At 48.8% G+C, this 19,476-nt stretch overlaps 5 protein-coding genes across 5 annotated transcripts; 2 read left to right on the plus strand and 3 right to left on the minus strand.

Moving 5' to 3' along the window:
• Positions 1-145: 145 nt before the first annotated feature.
• ECM16 (putative ATP-dependent RNA helicase) lies at positions 146-3,913 on the plus strand (the record flags this gene model as incomplete). The annotated part of the gene is made up of 2 exons (XM_031148136.1): positions 146-3,759; positions 3,853-3,913. 2 exons carry the CDS (start codon positions 146-148, stop codon positions 3,911-3,913), a joined length of 3,675 nt encoding a protein of 1,224 aa, XP_031005891.1.
• Positions 3,914-14,677: 10,764 nt separating this feature from the next.
• lvr_2 (Levodione reductase) lies at positions 14,678-15,505 on the plus strand (the record flags this gene model as incomplete). The annotated part of the gene is made up of 3 exons (XM_031148137.1): positions 14,678-14,723; positions 14,840-15,085; positions 15,225-15,505. The coding sequence occupies 3 exons, from the start codon at positions 14,678-14,680 to the stop codon at positions 15,503-15,505; spliced, it is 573 nt and encodes a 190-aa protein (XP_031005892.1).
• A 692-nt stretch (positions 15,506-16,197) lies between these two features.
• ada2a_0 (Adenosine deaminase) lies at positions 16,198-17,233 on the minus strand (the record flags this gene model as incomplete). Its single annotated transcript, XM_031148138.1, has 4 exons — positions 16,198-16,383; positions 16,457-16,748; positions 16,880-16,936; positions 17,067-17,233. 4 exons carry the CDS (start codon positions 17,231-17,233, stop codon positions 16,198-16,200), a joined length of 702 nt encoding a protein of 233 aa, XP_031005889.1.
• A 29-nt stretch (positions 17,234-17,262) lies between these two features.
• AGSA (Adenosine deaminase) lies at positions 17,263-18,336 on the minus strand (the record flags this gene model as incomplete). The annotated part of the gene is made up of 2 exons (XM_031148139.1): positions 17,263-18,161; positions 18,213-18,336. 2 exons carry the CDS (start codon positions 18,334-18,336, stop codon positions 17,263-17,265), a joined length of 1,023 nt encoding a protein of 340 aa, XP_031005890.1.
• A 327-nt stretch (positions 18,337-18,663) lies between these two features.
• On the minus strand, positions 18,664-19,106 carry apg-11 (Autophagy-related protein; the record flags this gene model as incomplete). The annotated part of the gene is made up of 2 exons (XM_031148140.1): positions 18,664-18,987; positions 19,038-19,106. The coding sequence occupies 2 exons, from the start codon at positions 19,104-19,106 to the stop codon at positions 18,664-18,666; spliced, it is 393 nt and encodes a 130-aa protein (XP_031005887.1).
• Positions 19,107-19,476: the final 370 nt, after the last annotated feature.

Here is a 19,476-nt window from a genome sequence, read left to right on the forward strand (position 1 = left end):
CCTTTTCAGCCTCGCGCAAAGGTGGGTCCATCCATTCACCGCCTTGGGAACCCTGAATTCTGCCACAAAAAAGTTGATTTCTCCTCCTCTCCAGATATTAACCAAATTGGATAACAAATGCAGCTTCACCTTCTAACTTCCGAAAATGCCTCCCAAATTCGTCCCCCGCCAGCGAAAACACAAAGTGATAGCCCGAGCCAAAGAAAATGGCAAACAACACTCTCAATCCCAATCCAAACCCGAACCCCTCCTCGACTCCAACACCATAGAGCACATCCCAGTCGCGAAAACCGAAACTGAAGAGAAGAAACAGCGCATGAAAGACGAACTACGCCAGGAAAATGGCAAAGTTAGCGGGAAGAAAGCAAAAAGACTAGAAAAATATATCGACACGAAGTTGAAGAAGGATGAAAATAGAGTGTTGATTGCGCAGTTGGCAGCGAGGAGTACGGATACGAGTCTTTTTGCAAGTAGTCGGCTCTTGGGACAGGGGAGGGAGACGAAGAGGGAAAGACTTGGGAGGGCTTTGGAGGAGAGGAGGAAGGGTGTGGATTTGGATGGGGATAACGAGGATGTGCTTTTTGAGAGGAGGGTTGTGAGGGAGATTGAGGATTTGAGCGATGAGGACGAGGAGGATGTGGTGGAGGCCCCTGCTACTGGGGGGTTATTTGGTGGCGCTTCTGCGCCTAAATTACCAGCAAAGCAGGCTCCGGTAGTTACTGGCGGTGGACTCAAGAGACCACTCGAGTTGGGCGATGATGGACGGCCGATGTTGAAAAAGAGGAAACGAACGGGGGGCATCAAAACTAAGGTTTCATTACAAAGGGAATACCCAGAGGAGCCGACATGGGAAGGCTTCAGTTCTGCTTCTGAAATGGATACCGACGAGGACTCGCAGGCGAGTGACGAGGAGGTTGATTCGTCAGAGGATTCGGAAAGTGAAGGAATTCCCTCCGCCTCTGATTCTGAAAGTGACTCGGAAGAGGGTGAAAGCTCCGAGCAGTCATCTTCAGAAGAAAGCGAAGATGGAGAAGATACGCCGCAGAAGGAACGGTCTTCTGCATTCAAAGCTTGGGCAAATCAGCAGTTGAATGAAGCTCTTGGTTATCAGCCATCATCAAATATCCAAAATGCAACAGAAACCCAAAAAATCGCTGGATTCAAAGCACGTGCTCCAGAGCAAGATCCATTACCCCAAGAACTACAACCCACCACCAATGTCACCAGAAAAGCATATAGTGTATCAGTATCGAGACCGCCAGCTATTCAAGAGGTCCGACTGCAACTGCCTGTCGTTGCAGAAGAACAGAAGATCATGGAAGCCGTACATAACAACAATTTAGTTGTTGTATATGGGGCTACTGGGTCCGGAAAGACGACCCAAGTCCCGCAATTCCTGTACGAAGCTGGCTATGGATCCGCAAACTCTCCGACTCCTGGATTGATTGGAGTAACGCAACCTCGTCGAGTAGCAGCTGTCAGCATGGCTAAGCGTGTTGGAGATGAAATGGGAGATCATGGCAAACGAGTTGCTTATCAGATTCGGTTCGAGGGTACTGTTGGAGCAGAGACTGCTATAAAGTTCATGACTGATGGTGTTCTTTTAAGAGAAGTTGCACAAGACATTGCTCTGCGGAAGTATTCTGCCATCATTATCGACGAGGCTCACGAGAGAAGTGTGAATACGGACATTCTTATTGGAATGTTAAGTCGGGTGGTCAAATTACGAGAAGAAATGGCAGCTGAGGATGACTCGACTAAACCGTTGAAGCTTATTATCATGTCGGCGACATTGAGAATCACAGACTTCACACAAAACAAAACACTATTTTCAAACCCACCACCGGTACTTCAAGCTGAAGGCAGACAATTCCCCGTCACGAATCACTTCGCGCGCCGAACTCATCACGACTATGTTGAAGATACCTTCCGGAAAATCAGCAAAGGACACAAAAAGCTGCCTCCGGGTGGGATCCTGGTTTTCTTAACTGGCCAGAATGAGATTACTCAGCTCAGCAAGAAACTGAAGGAGGCGTTTCGGATCGGGCATACAGCTACTGGACCTCAGGTGCGGATTTCTGGCAAAGATGCGCCAATGGAAGCAGAAGATGTTGATTTTGGCGAGCCTATGGACGATAATAATGATGATTACGATGATGACGAAGTGGATATCACAGTTGATGATGAAGATTTCAAATTGGAAGGCGAAGAGGAAGAATCTGGGCCGGCGAAGATGCACATTCTGCCACTATATTCATTGCTGCCAACGAGAGAACAATTGCGGGTCTTTGAGCCACCACCAGATGGATCGCGTCTGATTGTTTTAGCTACCAATGTTGCAGAAACCAGTTTGACCATTCCAGGTATTCGCTATGTCTTCGATTGCGGAAGGTCGAAAGAGCGCAAGTATGACCGAACAACAGGCGTTCAGAGCTTCGAGGTCAGCTGGATCAGCAAAGCTAGTGCAAGTCAGCGTGCAGGTCGTGCTGGACGTACTGGTCCTGGGCACTGCTATCGACTATATTCATCTGCTGTGTATGAGCGAGACTTTCAAGAATTCGCGGAACCAGAAATACTACGGATGCCAATCGAAGGAGTCGTGCTTCAGTTGAAGGCGATGAATCTACAGCACATTGTAAACTTCCCATTTCCCACGCCCCCAGACCGGCAAAGTCTTGCGAGCTCTGAGAAGCTGCTGACGTACTTGTCTGCGATATCACCTACGGGTCAGATTACATCAACTGGTGCTACGATGTCAGTCTTCCCTCTCTCGCCTCGATTTGCGAGAATACTACTAGTAGGACATTTGCATAACTGTCTTCCATACACCATCGCATTGGTAGCCGGTCTTTCTGCGCCAGACGTCTTTCTTCCCGAGAATCAAGTCGTGCCTACCGCTGCCGTCAAGGAAGCAGACGAATATTTCACCAGTGCAGATCGCATCGAAGAAGACCACCGTAATAGCATCAGACGGAAATTCAACAAAGTACATAAAGATTTCTGCTTCCTAGATGACAAAGCAGATGCGATCAAGCTACTACAAGTAGTTGGAGAATTTGCCCACGAGCCGACCGAAACATGGTGTCGCGATCATTTCGTACGATTCAAGACTCTGAAGGAAATCTCCCTTCTCCGAAAGCAAATCACCGACCTCCTCAAGACGAACATCACTGCATTCGCGGGCTTGAAATACCAGGAGAAACTCGACCCTCCCACTGCACAGCAAGTCAAAGCTCTCAAGCAAATGGTCGCAGCGGGCTTCATCGATCACGTTGCGATTCGCGCAGACCTAGCACCGACGCCTCCTGATGTGTACCGGAAACCTACTCGTGCAATCAGCGTCCCATACCTAACACTCTTCCCATCCCACGCGCGCAACGGCGATGAGGAAAAAGCAGTGTTCATCCATCCCGCCTCCCCACTCTCACATCTCAGTCCGCAAGAATGCCCAGACTACATCATCTACTCGTACCTGCAGCGCGCAGTTCCTAACCCCGCAACGCCTGAGAAGATGCCGAAAACTAGGATGCATGCGCTTACGGATATCACGGGGGGGCAGCTCGCTGCGCTGGCGAAGGGCACCCCGCTGCTGCATTATGGGAAGCCGATTAAGGAGGTCATGCCGAAGATGAAGGGTGAGGGGAATCCGAATGAGAGGGAGTGCTGGGTTATTCCTTACCTGAGGGCAGAAGGGGGCGGTGGCGTTGGGTGGCCTTTGCCGGCGAGGAAGGTTGTGCAGAGGAAGATCGCTGGGAGGGGGTGGGTTGTTGAATAAATGAATGGATGGATAAATGAGATAGGTACGAATAAATATACCCTATACCCTATACCCTATACCTTGAACAAATACAGCCATTGGATCTCCCTCTCTACCCCTATCCTCCTCGAGCTTCCTGATCTCTTCGACTCCTAAGTAAGAAATTCCGTCTATGCCAGATAAACAATCTACTACGCAGAAGTCACAGGACTGACTCTCCTCACCCCAGCATGTCTCACTTTCTCACTTCGAGCTCCGCTCTCCAGCAGGGTCCGCACTTACTCACTAGCCCCCATCCACCTCACTCATCCGATAAATGTCTCAGTTTGTATACACCCACTGCAGACCAGGTGCCAATAAAAGCGCCGTGTTATAAGACATTTTAATGCATGAAATGCGATGTGCAACAAAAGGTTTACTAAGGTACTTAGCTTGGGGGTGTGACGAAGGTGGGTGGGGTCGAGTGGGGTAGGGTGGATGCCGCACCACCAGTAAACTTCCATACTTGTAGTTTCCCTCTGCCTACCATCTATCCTCGAATTATTCTCAGCAAATACGCCGTTCAAGGAACACGCGAGAATATCTCGTCAGCAGAGGCTTTCGCAGAGTTGTTCAGACGATTATGGGTGAAGCCACTCTGGATAGTAACCGTTGGTGGCGGGACTGTCGTAGCCATCACACTCGGCACGTAGGAATCACTCCGATGCGTTTCCGCAGCTACCATTCCCTGATTATCATACTGGAGTCCAGGTCTTGACCGTGCGGGAGGTCGCGCCGGCGTAGCGGGAGTGGTATGTATTGGTTGCGATTCGTGAATCGGATTGTAAGAACGTATGGGTACGGATGTGGGCCGGCGCTGGCTTTCAGATCTCGGGCTGGTGGGAGTTGATCGTGCGGCACATACTGGCTGCGATTCATAAAGAGGACTGTATGAGCGATGATTGAAGACTGGTGTTGAGGGCGCTGACGAGTGCCGCATCAGTATCTGTCGTTGTGGTACTTGGTCTGGTGCGAGAAGTTGCGTAAATTGAGGATTTATCGCTGCGGATATTGTCTTCATTGTCCGGAGTTGTTCTTGATCGAAATCTTCCTTCCATTCACAGAGTAGATCTGCAGTCTTCCTACTTGCCCCGCCGAAACCCGGAGCTGCCAATTCAGATATTGATATGCGGAATTTCGCACTGATGGGCTGTGTTGAGGACGAATCCAGCTGATAATCGGATCCACAATAGCTGGCACGGGATGCGAGCGAAGGAGGCGCTGAGAAATTAATACTAGATGGATAGTGATCTGTGTCTGTGGTACCATATGGCACAAGGGCAAAGTCTTCTGGTCTGTTGTGTACCAGCTCTTGATCAGACATCGGCTCAGGTCGTGAAGGTGGTGGATGGGATACTCGTAGACGGTCTGAAGGATGAAGAATCTGGGGACCGGTTTCCCTCGCACTCAAAGGTCTTGGAATTGGCTTCTTGACCTCGAGCCTTTGATGTAAGTCAACTAGTGTCCCAATTGCTTCATCCCGAGCAGAGTTGGACACCCTCCAGAGGCTTTCGGGCTCGAAGTGTCCACCACTCCGAGCATGCAATGTCGCTTTCAGTACCGCTAGTAATTTTCTGTTGAGCCCATCAGATATCTTCAGCAGGGACGCACAAGATATATCTACGAATAGGATTAGCTGCTGGTCCTTAAGGTCGACAAACTACGTACCATCTCCTTTGGCGAATGGTTGCCCGTGCATTTTCAATAACCTTTGGCACTGGCTGTCCACTTCATTTGGTGCCTTTGTGAGCGACGTTTGCAGCTCTTCTTCTGCAGGTTTCTTCTTTTCCTTCCGTTTAGTTCTCCATTTCTTAAAGTGTTTACTACCTTCTTTGTAGATCGTTGTAAGTCCTGCGATGCATCCTATCACCCCGGCAGCGATGGACAAAGGATCCATGATACCCCGTTTGTACAGAGTCGCTCTGGCAATAAAAAATTTAAATACAGAACTTGGCGTTGTTGAGCTCTATTAGCTACAATAGACGATGTCGAGAACGGCAGACGTGCTATCACAATAGGGCAGCGAGTGTGCAACGAGTATTACCTGTGCCGCAGCACATGTGGCACGGTGTCTGATTTGGGGGTCAAGAATTATGTACGGTTACGGTGTATGGTGCTTGCAGTAAGCGAGGCATACTTCCCGAGACATACTATTTCACAGAAGATCTCTTCTCTATTTATAGCCTCGTCTGCACTCCCATCATGCAAAAAGAGAGAAGCCCAGCTATCACCTCCATAGCAATCGCAAGCTTGCTGACACTCTCCTCCGCCAAAACTTCCCCACTCCCCACTCCTACGCAGATTATGAAAGCTGCAGCATTCGCAAGCGCCTCCAATGCTGAGCCACGGCGGTTGGAGGTAGGCATCCAAAATTCGAGCGCACTTTACTTTTCTTCTGCATATTGTTGTTACATCGGCTGAGCGCCTCGCGTTGGGAGATCCTTGTTATCTCGTCTCTCGATCACACCCACCCTGTTCAGCCTCCACCCCTTTCGCCGGCTAAGGGGCTAAAAGCTTGACCTTCCGATCTGTTCAGAGCCTCACCGTTTCAGTCAGCCTAATCCCCCAAAATCAACCATTTAAGTCAATGAAAATTATTCGGACCCTTTCTTCTGGGGAAAGGAAGAAGGGTGGGCGAAGCTGCTCACTCATTGGTCCCCACCTGTCAAGATCAACATCAAGAGCAACAGCAATAGGAACAGCAAGAGCACCGGTCTAGAAGGTCGAAACGCAATGTAGTAGTCTATGATAGCCTGCTCTGCCACGTTAATCTCAGGCCGTTTTTTGCGTCTGTCAAGTGGTCTCAATTCGCTCGCCGCCCTTCCCTGCTAGTCCTCTTAATTGCACACCCGCGGCCCCCATGTGGGAGCCAGTCTTGAAGCTGACCACCCTCAAAGCGGGGTGCCTCTTCCACAATAGGTACTAGCCTCGCCTGCCTCCTTTCAAATAGTTCTCAGCTCATGTACCTAGACAGTTTCTGGATTTGTTCGACAATAAATTGATGATTAAACGTGAGGCTCTAGTTTTCAAGCTTGATACACATCCGATTTACCTGAAGTACGTGTGTGCTTTATCATTTGCAGTCTTAACGAAACTTCCTTCGCTCTTCGCTAAACTACTCTTAACACCCGAGCGCAGTATTGCCTCACATTGTGCGAGATGATAGGGTAAATTAATGACTTAAATCAGTAAGTGTAATAGACTGTTCAGAGTTTTCCCAAGACTGCAGCCAAACAGGCTCTAACTTTACCTTGGATCTGACCTGAAAACTAACTCTTGCCTATAGAACATAAACAGCGTTTCCACCCCGCAATGCCTATTCTTCAGCCAGAATGCCCGGCGCGAATGTCCCCGTTTGCAAAAGAATGGGGTTTACGAAATCCCCGCGTAGTCAAACCTATTGATCGCAGCTTGATCATCACATTCAAGGCTCCTGGTGATCTTGAAACAGCTCAAGGACATATAGAAGCCGTCCAGGCGGCTAAAGCCGAGTCTGCGAAGCGACATGGGATATCTAAGATATTAACATCGAAGCCCAAAGCATCCAAATACAAGGCCCGGGAGATAGCATCCGCGCTACAATCTGTAGTCCAGGCTGCCGGGCCTCCAGGCGTTGTGGAAGAACTCTTGCAGCTCTTGCAGCAGGACGAAGGAGATATCAACATCATCAGGAGGAGTACGACTAAATGGAAGCGTATCGCAAAGGTCGACCAGGAGGATGTCAGAACCGATCTGCTTTCCACTGCTACGAAAGCTGGCAACATCAACACAATGCAACTCCTTCTCTCCAAGGCGGATGATATTAGCATCAATGAATCTCTCGGCATCGCATTGAATGCTGCCCCTCATTCACGAAATCTCGATATAATTGAACTTCTTCTCGCCTACGGGGCTGATGCCAGCTTGTATCCTGGTTTCTTTGATATCGCCGTCAGAAGCTCCGACAGAGATCTTGTTGGTCTTTTGCTGTCTGCCCAGAAAAGCGTTTCAATACCTACGATGACTGATGCTCTATACCCTGCTGTGGAGACTTGCGCTCTGGAAATGGCATACATCCTTGCGCAGACCGATGCCGATGCCGATGCCGAAAGCGGTAAAGCACTGAAGCAAGCTGTTTTCAACGGACTTCATGAGTTCGTTAAAATCATGATCTTGTGTAATCATCCACCATCTCAGTCTAGTCTGGATGAGGCCGTCCCGTTCATATTCTCGGATACTACCACAAACAACCACCAGAAGAAGGCACTACTGGATGCCCTGCGCAACGGGGGCGCTACAGGCTTGTACGCTGCCCCGGTACTACTTGGACTGGTCAGGCAATGTACTGTCCAAAATGCTGTTGAAGGTAATGTGCCCTACTCGAGGATTCCTGAATTCGTTTCTGTCCTGTATCATTGAGTCGTCTATTCACGACATGGCTCCAGACTCCTAGTCCAACTCTGGTATTGTCATACGAATGTGTGACAATATTGGGCTCGAGAAAAATGTTGTCAGCCCGAGACCGAGAAGAACTCCTAAAAATATTGAATAATACAAGGACGAAAGGAATTCCTGAACCTCCTCTAGCTTCCCCATCCACAAAGACAGTTCTAACCCCTCCTAGCTGGCACTGACCCTCTGGTCGCCATGATCAAATGTCTCATCATCGATGCCAATACCTCAATCGACTACGAAAATGCTGCCGCCTTGAAAAGCATTGTCTCTTCCAATCGGATAGATGTCATGGACATCTTCCTCTCGTCAAATAACTTCAACGAGCAGCTCGCCTCAATCGCGTTCTCGTCCATTGATCTGAACGCGACTCCTGATGTACGTGTCACAACAATGTCCAAACTCCTAGCGAAAGGTGCCTCTGGTATTCCCCTTCACGAGGCCTTGATTTACGCCGTTAAGACGGATCACATCGAAGCCGTCAATCTGCTCATAGCGGGAAACGGCTTCAGCAAAGCGTCGGTAGACTTTCGAGACGCAGCTGCGATCAAAGATGCAACATCGCGAGAGAAGGTCCAGGTCGTGAAGCTGCTTCTTGCAAGTGGCGGTCCCCAACCATCGTCGGCTTCAAGTGCTTTTCCTTATATTTGGCTATGTAGTAAAGACGGACGATTTCAGCTGGCGTTAGAATTGCTGAAACATGGGGCCGCAGGAGTCAACATCAGTATTGGTCTTTTGCGAGCTCTCGAAGATCGCCAATCTAACCGGGACCACGAGTTGATGAAGCTGCTACTTAGAGGAGGAGCGGATCTTGGGTTTGAGAACGGAAGAGCCTTGGAGTTGGCCACGAAAGAATTTGATATGATCGCGTTGGAGATACTGCTTGCGAAAAAGCCACCGGTAAGTCCAAACTTAGTAGTGGAGATATCATTTCCACTCCAATTTCAATGGATGTATTTGAGAATTGAGACTGATTATGATACGCTGCACTAGCCTCAGTATTTAAAAGCGGCATTCGCTTCCGCAATGGCACTTCGGCCTGCGGAGAACCGATTCGTGGCCTGCGCTATGCTCTTGAAAGCCGGAGCGACAGGCAATGGAGTAAACGAAGCTCTGACTGTCGCAGTGTCTGAGGAGTGCAGTGATGCCTCGTTCCTCAAGATACTCATCCCTAATGTGAACATCAATTACAACGGAGGCCATGCATTGAGCGAGGCAATCAAACGCAGTCATGCAAATCATGCATCTCTTCTACTGGAACAATACCCTCGCCTCAACGAGACTTCATTCATACACGCCTTCGATGCAGCATTTTCTCATACCCAACCTGCAGAGGAACTCAAATACTGTCGAATGATTCTCCAGGCGTCGCCGCCAGAAAGATCCGCCTCCATGGGGTTGCTCAAAGCCGTGAGAGTATTTAATGAAGACCTCTGCAGACTATTCTTGCAGCACAAAGCCAATTTAAACTATGATGGAGGAATATGTCTTATTACCGCTGTCCATGCTCAGAATATTGAAATACTTACGCTTTTAGTGGAAAGTACCAACCCTAAGCCGTCAAAGAATAGTCTGGAAGCTGCCTTCAATGCCGCGTTCAGCGTCACTGACGAGACATGCCGGCTTGGGATGGTTCAAATCCTCTTGAATGCTGGTGTGAAGGGAGATACTCTTCACGCTGCATTGATTACTCAGGCCAAAGGAGGCGATATGAACGTTACGCTCTGTTTGATGTTGTTGAAGTATGGAGCCTCGATTGATGCACAGAATGGGGCACCACTAATTATTGCAGCTAAGCTTGGGGCAATTTCACTGTTGCAGACTATGCTCCAGGGCCGAAAAGCTGCTCATAGCTCTCTTTTTAGGTCAGTCACATCGTTATTGCTCGAAATGTCCCTTTGGGACTATCTATTCTATACATCTCCGCACTGTAATGAATTGAGTCCATACTAATATCACTTGACAGGGCCTTCAAATGTGCAGACCATAACCAAATTGAGCTCGTCAAAATCTTCCTCGATGCTGGTCTTAGCGGAGAGTCTCTTCATTCTGCATTGGCAACACAAGCCAAACGCGGAAATGACGGTCTACCTATCTGTGTCTTGTTATTAGAACATGGCGCGTCGACGGACGAATACAATGGGGAAGCTTTAACGACGGCAGCCAGGCTCGCTGCCCTGCCTCTTCTTCGCGCAATGATTCAACGGAAGGTTTCGGATCATTCCCTCACGTTGGCATTCATGTCAGCTAATCACCAAAATCTCGATCTTATCAAAATCTTTCTTGGTGCAGGTTTGAAAGGGGAGCCACTGCATACTACTTTGGTCGAACAATCTCGACGAGGTAATGAAGGTCTGGCTGTGTGTAGCTTGCTACTAGCACACGGAGCATCGGCCAATGAATACAATGGAGAGGCCTTGACAATTGTGGCCAAGCTGGAGGCTCTTCCTCTATTGCAGGCCATGCTCAAGAACAGTGTGGTCTTAAAAAGTACGCTTATAAGAGCATTCAAGTCGGCCAATCACGAAAATCTTGATCTCGTAACAATATTTTTAGACTTCGGCGTGACTGGACAGCCTCTTGATACCGCCCTTGCCGAACAGTCCAAAAGAGGGAACAAAGCCATAGAAGTTTGTAAACTGCTGCTCAGACACGCCGCGTCTGTTGATGCAAATCATGGCGAGGCGTTGACCACTGCGGTTAAACTCAATGCTCTTGTGCTCTTGCAGGTATTGCTCAGGGAAAGGCCAGTATCTAACGCCACCCTGACACGGGCATTTAAATCGGCTGATAGGGGAAACATTGACTTGGTCAAATGCTTTCTTGATGCGGGCCTCAAAGGTTTTCCTCTAGACATTACTCTTATTGAGCAATCGAGACAAGGAAATGATGCTCTAGCGGTTTGCACATTATTAGTCGCACACGGTGCATCTATCGATGCCAATAATGGTGAGGCGTTGGCTAATGCTGCAAGGCTCGGCGCTGTCCCTCTACTACAAATGATGTTTCAAAGGCAAGGGATTCTCAATGAGTCTCTTGAATTGGCTTTCCAGGCCGTAGGCCATGACCAATACGAAATCGTCGAACTGTTCCTCAAAGCAGGCCTTCATGGGGAAGCTGTGCACTCTGCTCTCGTAGTGCAGGCCCAACGCGGGGATAGAGGATTTACCATCTGTGAATTGCTTCTAAATCATGGTGCCGATATGAACAAGTATGATGGGGAGGCTTTGAACGAGGCAGCAGCGTCCGGTAACGTTATCCTTATGCAAGCCATGCTTCATGAGCGAAAAGCAACACCCGAGACCCTTTCCCGAGCATTCGTATCGGCACTCCAATCTCCTGATCAGCCACGCTTGGTCATGATACAACTGCTTGTAGGTGCGGGCCTGCAGGCAGGACCTCAAGTCGATATTGGGTTACTTGACCTAGTTCAAAGCGGATCAAAGGACATAGACAGTATGCGAGAACTACTTACTTTGGGAGCGTCCGTACATCACGATGACCACGGTGCTTTAGATGCCGCAACACAACTGTGTCACCACAACGTCTTGCTTTTACTCTTGGAATATCTCACTGACGCCTCAGCACTCTCGTTTGTATTCAGGGCCCGACTTGAAGAGAGCTGGAGCACGTTGACCGAGGAGATGATGAAAACCATGGAAATCCTACTGGAACATGGAGCAAAAGGAGAAGATGTGCAAAAAGCGCTCCTCCTAGCCCTCTCCGAAAGCGACAAAAACCCTCTCGCGCACAGCTTTGCCGGCATTCTGCTTAATCATGACGTGGATGTCAACTATAAGCAAGGACGTCCGTTGCAGATCGCTGCCGAGATCGCTGACTTAGACTTCCTTTCCATTATGATTGCAAAAGGGGCGACGCCTCAATCGCTCGGTATGGCATTCCCATACATCTTCAAAGTCCAACCCCGGGCTGATGAAGCCATAATGCTGTCACTGATCAGGCTTTTCCGAGAACACGCGGGAGAACAGCTTGGCAGTGCTGTGCATCCCATAATTTTTGATCCTCCGGTTTTCATGAGCATTTACAATTACCCTGAAAGTTCTCAAGTGCTTGAAGAAGTTCTAGACGCAGGTTTCGCTGTTGATCATAAGATGTGGCATTACTTGCCAGATATAGGGAACACTGAGATCACTCCATTGTACTGGGCTCTTTGGGAGCACGAGAGAATTGTTACAGAACCTGTGGTATATATGCTTCTTAAGCGTGGAGGTACGTTCTCTCATGCATTCAATGTTGCTTCTATGCTTTATAAATTGGACCAAACATTATCTCACACTACGTGAGATATGCTACTGGCTCAGATTATCATCTGCAGAAGTCAAAACTTGGAGGCCCAACGCAGGAGTAGCATCTTGACAATTGCTAACGTAATTCTTTAGCTTCTGTCGAAGGACATCCAACGCCTCTACTTCACAAAGCCATCAAAAAAGGGTATGCTAGCGTAGTACAACTCCTTATCGAGGCTGGAGCTGATGTGGATTGGGCGAATGCCAAAAACGAAACCCCATTACTGCTAGCATATCAAAACGGCAACCTATCAACAATGAAGGCACTTTTGAAAGCCGAATGCGAACCTGATGATGGAACTCTTCACGATGCAGCCCGTCGACTTGATGTCCAGGTGATCGAGCTCCTTCTCGAGCACGATCACGATCCCAATCGACCATCACCAGAACATGAAGGCCGCACTGCTCTGGCGGAGCTTGTATATCACGCTCCTGTATATGCCAATCAAAAAAGTGACAAGAATCTGGAGCGGGATGCAAAGAAAGCTATCAAGTTAATGGCCAAAGAGGGAGCGCGGACAAACATACAGACCAAGACTGTCGATGACAGTGAGAAATCTTTACTTCTCCTGGCCCTTGATAGCGAGAACCCGTTGGTAATGACCAAGGCACTCTTGGACGCTGATCAGTGGAAATTTGTGAATGAAGATTTCAACCTCTATAATGATGGAGTGTACACTTACTCACCTGCCATGTATGTGGAGAAAGGGGTATGGGCCGGCGACCCGGCGCAGGTAAGAAGTGTTCTGAACCTACTGAAGAGCTTTCAAGTGAAGCGACGATTCTGGAAGAACCAAGGTGATCAGCCCGAGGATATGCTTCACGCACCCCCAGAGATCGTAAGTCCATAAATCCAGTCCTGCCTCGAGCATGCAACTGACGCACTCCAGACGGCCGCCGATAACGCCCGGAAAGTCGCCCTGGCCGAGTCACTGCGCAAAGAAGCCGAGAAACAGGCCCGCCTCGCTCAAATCGAAGAGGAAAAGCGCGCCAAGATCGCAGAGGAAAAAGCCGAAGCACTGGCCGAGTACACTCGACGCTCTAGGAAAGCCGAGTTTGACCGCGCGCTTGCAGATGAGGACCATGCGGCTGAACTTGCTGCCCAAAACCGCACACGGGAAGACGAGATCAAGTATCAAGAGAACTTGATAGAGCTAGACCAGAGGAAGAGGCGGGTGGCGATCGATGGGCAGTTGCGAAAGCAGCAGGGCTTGGCGGACATTCAAGTACGGCTGCAGGCTCAAACGAATGAGCAGAGGTTGAGGGTGTTGGAGGAGAAGAGGAGAAATCTTCAGGAGAAATCAAAGGCGGGCTATGTGGTTATGGATGTTTATGAGGGGATGCAGCGGCGGGGATTGGGAGTAGGCGGAGGAGGCGGAGGGAGTTCAAGGGCCGCGATTGGGGGGCCACCAGTGAGGAGAATGATTCAACCTGGGCATATCTCAGATTCGGATGATGATGATTTTTAGGCTTTTTTTCTTTGGATGTCACTAGGTACTATAAGCTTACGAGAAACTACTGTTATCTCACTCCAATTTCTTTATCGTTCTCAGAGTCCTCGGCAGAACTAAGATAGCGCTTACGGGGCTGGCTCTTACTTACCGCAGAGCAGGAAACACCACGGGACTTTCTTTTCGTTCTGCACATATTTCTCAATTTGAAAAACACCATCTAGCAAGCAAGACACGGATTTTCCCAGAACGCAAAAAGGGGCGTAGCATTCTACCTCGAGGACATGCTCTAAAAGGGCAGAATTGCAGCCCCGAATGTATGCTTGAATGAGTTACCCCACACTCCTGGGTATAAAATGCGTATGATAGATCATGGCTGTGAATTCCGACGGCGACACAGCAGCTTAATCCTAAGATTACTCGGAATCCGTTTGCTAGTGTATTGGTTGGGTCTACCTCTTCGTCACCTGTCTTTTTTTACGACCAGTGCTGTACTGATGGATCGGATCTCCGATTCCGCACTAAGTATGTATCACGGCCCACGGAGTGGGGGTTTGGAGGGGTAGGAGTAAGGTAGATAGGTAGGTGATGTTTATGATTCAAGCCTCAAGGTGCCTTTATTTTAAGCTTCTCGTCTATATCTGTTCGGTCTACTCCGTAAAACTACATTTGTATTGTATTGTGTTGCAAGGATGACTTTATTCCCAGGCGTTGCGCTGGTCACAGGTGCCGCATCAGGTACAGACAGTACTCTACTAATAGCAACAAGCCCTTCCTGCCCCACCTTCAACTCAGCCCAATTTCCTATTTGAATACAGTACATATAAGTACGGACTGGGTTAACATTCCTCTAGGAATCGGTCGCGCGACAGCTATCGCGTTCGCCGTGGACGGCTGTCGTAGAATCGCTATCTGTGATCGGGATTTACCTGGTTTGGAAGCGACGAGGGCGTTTATTTTTGATGGAAAGAAGGGTATGGATGGGGATGTCGAGGTGGAGGTACTTGAAGTTGATATGTTGAAGGAAGATGATATTGAGAGGATGGTGAGAGAGACGGTGTCGAGGTGGGGGAGGGTTGATTATGCTGTTAATGCTGCTGGTTTGTCTATTTGTTCTTCCTCATTGCGTTGTGCTGTGTTATAATGTGTGATATTTATATACAGACGAATCCATCACGATAACACGTGTGAAAAGGGGGGGTCACAATTAGCAGCAGAGCGACTGATACATACAAACAGGAATCATCGGTAACAACGCGCCCTCCACATCTACCTCGACCGCCCAATTCGATTTAGTCACCAATATCAACTACCGCGGGTGCTGGCTCTCGTCTCGCGCTGAACTGGCGCAGATGCTGCGCCAGGAGGTGTTGCCGAGTCATGATGGGAGGCCTGGGGAGAGGGGAAGTGTGGTTAATATTGCGAGTCAGTTGGGTGTGGTGGGGCGGCCGAATGCTCGTGAGTTTCTTTTTGTGTTTCCTGCTTGGGAAGAGAAGAAGGAAGCGGTGGCCGGGGGCTGATGAAGAGGTACTGTATAGCTGCGTATTGTGCTTCTAAAGCTGCAGTCATAGGGATGACGAGGTGCGATGCTATCGATGTCTGTTCTTCCCCATCCCATTCATTACTTGACAAAAGGTTTAAAAAAAAAGCCTCTAGACTGACGAAAAGCAGTATTCGAAACATAACATCAGAGTCAATTGTGTATGTCCCGGTATCATTGCGTGCGTATTCCCTTCTCATCCACATTCATGAAGACGGTTCACGAACTGATGAGCAATGTACGGAGTAGCACGCCGATGACACAAGGCGATGCCGAGTTTCGGAAAGCTCTTGAACCTGCCATTGATATAGCGCCGATGCAGCGGTTGGGCACTGCGCAAGAGATCGCGGATGCTTGTTTGTTTCTGTGTAGTAGTAAGGCGAGCTTTGTACAAGGACATGCTTTGGTGAGTTGATTGGCCACTTGATCAGCGAGCGAAAAGCAATTGTGGGTTCGCTAATTAAAGGGGTAGGTTGTCGATGGTGGGTATGTGATCAATTAATTGAGCGAGTGCACTTGTAGTTATTGGATGATTATGATATGATATATTTTGGGCTATTGATTATGTTGAAAGCTTATATAAGTTACTTACTGCATATCAAGCTGGTGTTGAATAAAGGCACATGTAATTTTATCCGGAAGAGACACCTATTACTCCTCCCATCAACCCACTTAAGCATCATTCCCAAACTCCGCGATGATCCACTCACAGAACGTCTCCCACTCCGCATTCCACGCCTTGATTCTCCCTGCTCTCACTCCATTTCCATTCTCCCCTTCTCGTGTATTAACCTCCCACTCCTCGCTCCCCTCATCCTCAAAAGCCGACCAGCGCACGCTGTTCTGCGCCAGCGATCCCTATTTCCAACATTAGCACGACCCTACCACACCCTCAACAAGCAAACCAAATCAGAAAAGCAAAGAAACTCACCAGTCCCTCCAACCCCAGATTCTCCCACCCCTGCAACGCCTGCCAGAAATCATGTGTCATGCCACTCGTCCCCTGCCCCAACAGCGCCGGATCGTCATTTGCCAGCGCAGCAGGCACGCCTCTCGCTAGTAGCGCTGGGAGGGGATGGCTCATGATACTTGCAGTGTAGCGGAGGACTTCGTTGGAGATAGGACAGCTTTCTACGAGAATGGATTTTTCTTTCACCATGTCGATGAGGGTCGGGTGCTTGTAAAGGGAGAATGCGTGGCCGATACGGCGGGTACCGAAGAGGCTGTGAGGGTTGGAGTTAGTGTTTGCAGTTTAGAGGGTGAAAGGGGAGAATAATCAGGGTTCCTTGGCCAGTATTGAGGCGTGTTTTGAACTGTGTCGGACTGGAAAGGATCTGCTCGCCAATCAACTTACATGGCATCGAATAGGTTTTCGTCTGTCTCATCGCCGTCGCCGACACATTCGCCTGCGCTGTGAGCAATGGGTGTTAGTCTACATTTCTTTGGGGCGTTTCGGTATGATAAAATAATGTCTCGGGAAGATATTTGACGGCTCCCGAAACATGGCAGGCAGGAAATGATGTGTGTCCGGATTGACTTACTGAAAAAAGAAAGGAATGTTAACCTGTTGCTCCTGGCACTCCGATTGAAACCAAAGGAGCTCAGGGGTGAGTGAACGCAGAGTGCGGCCCGAGTCTTCGTGTCCGACAAGGTCGTAGCCCGAGATGAGATCTGGATACACCTTTTTCAAACGGATACATTCTCTCATATCTACCAAAATGTTAGTGCGGCTTCAGATCACAAATTCGAGTTCTGGTCAACTTGCCTTTCACAACGGCATCCGCATCCCAATGTCTCATCCCCCACCCATATGACTCTCACCCCCCAAAATCCCTTCCCTTCCTCACTGTTCTTGAATCCCTCAACCTCCTCCGCAATAGCCCTCATCACACCGCTCGCATCACCACAAGCTTCCTCTTGCCCCTCAAGCACAAACCGCGTAAAAGGCGCGGTACGAAACTCCACCCAGAAAACACCGTCCTTGAGCAGCGTGCGGAAGAACTCCCGTAAAAACTTGCGCATGATAGGCTCGTAGTACACGATACCAGGTACAATAGCAAACGCTGCATTGAGTTTCCGCCACACGTCGTCGATGCCGAGATGGTGGTCCAGGGACTCGGCCTGAGTGACCGAAGAGCGGTCTTTCATCCACTTCACCCAGCCTTCTCTTCCTCCATCTGGATAGGAATCCGCTGCCAGAGTAACAGGCACAAGCGTATTCGGCTCATACTGTTCGCTCCAAATACTGCCGGTGCTTTCGTTGGGGGATTTCGAGAATGCGAATTTGATTCCTGTCGTTTCCCTCACGTCTGGACTGGAAAGTGGTTCCGTGGCACTGATACACATCCCCTTCTCGCTCAACGCAGCATTGAACACCCAATCCAAATCCACCATGGCTCCGAGATGGCAATGCAGCAGAGCTCCTTTCGGCATCTTGAGCACGATTTTCCAGAGTTTAGTGGCTTCCATGTATTCTTTGGCGATGTTGAACATCATTCCTGGAAAGATCTCCGTTTTTTGGAGATCTGGAGAATAGGCGGTGGACCATATTGTCTTTCGTTCCTCGGCTCTGATCTTTGAGACGATTGTGCAGGCTTTTTGAGCTGTTGGGGAAAGACTGGAGCGGAACTTGTGGTCTGGGATGTTTTGTTAGAGAAAGAGGGGGCGGGGAAGAAGAAGGGACGGACCGCTGCGGAGAGATTTCTCTTTTGCTATTAGCTCTTCACGTGCTTTGGCGAATATGCTGTGAGCCGTAAGAGTTTTGGAGTCCGGACTATCTTTCAGGTGATCTTTCAGGTGATGTTGGTTCATTCTGGATGTTTCGCGAAGGCTTGTAAAGAAGTGTGGGTATTAAGTATATGGACAAATTCCTCTTGAATTTAGGTTAAGAAGCTAGTGAAGTGCCGAATGAGTGAGCTTTTGTAACGTCCAAGACGATATGGTATATGGACTTTAGGCATGAAAGAACTAACCACACACTTAGAACGGGATGAGTCATCAGTAACAAAAGTGGGGGTCATTCTTGAGACTCTCCCTAACTTTCAAAGGACGTCTTAGGTGAGTTTCGGAGAAACATATATCACCGGGAAAAGGCTTGATTCTTGTTAAACTGAATGCGAGAAGTTTCGGAAGCGAGTTTCAATCCACATGACCCTTTTTACATGGCTGCACACTCACAGCCTCAACGCTCCCACTCCCACTCGAAGTAGCTTCAGGAACGAGTTCTCCGGTTGTTACACCATCGATCACTTCGTCAGTGGTAAGCCCGCTCTCTTTCGCTACTCTTATAAGTTTCCGCTCCTCGACATATTTCCTGCAATTTTCTCTCCCCTTTTCAATGTCCACGAACCAGATGACGACACTGGCAGCGAAACAGAGAGAAAAAAGAAATGGGAAACCCATCCAGTTGTTGTTTGTGGAATTTATGATTGCTTGGACTACATTTGGTCCTATGATGCTGGACTGTTGTGAGTTAGCAAGGGTTCAATCGAGAGACAAAGCCTATGGCTTACGGCGCGGTTGGTTATTCCGAACAATCCGAAGAACATGTTTTCGTATCCCCTAGGAGTAACCTCAGACATCATGGTCTGCGCGTATGCGTAATATGGCGCTTGGAACAGTCCGAACAGAACATTGTAGATCCTGCCACGACGAATTAGCATGTGAAAAGTCAAGTGCTTGGAGAGAGCCAAGGAGCTTAGAAACTGTCTCGGGAGCCAGCATATAGACTCCTGAAACAGCTCTCATAGAAAGAAAAAATATGAGAATAAGCCTACCAGAAATCCCTCACGTGATGATACCCAACAGTGTCTGTCCATAGACCCAGCATCCCGTAGAATGGGATAAATACAGAGAAGAAGTTGGTAATCATGAACATTGGCTTGGTCCTGATGTTGAAATACTTTTGGATATACCAGAATCCAAACGTGGATGTAATGGAGCAAGCAGCTT

Source organism: Lachnellula hyalina, assembly GCF_007821495.1.
Source record: "Lachnellula hyalina strain CBS 185.66 chromosome Unknown contig00055, whole genome shotgun sequence".
NCBI classification, from domain to species: domain Eukaryota; kingdom Fungi; phylum Ascomycota; class Leotiomycetes; order Helotiales; family Lachnaceae; genus Lachnellula; species Lachnellula hyalina.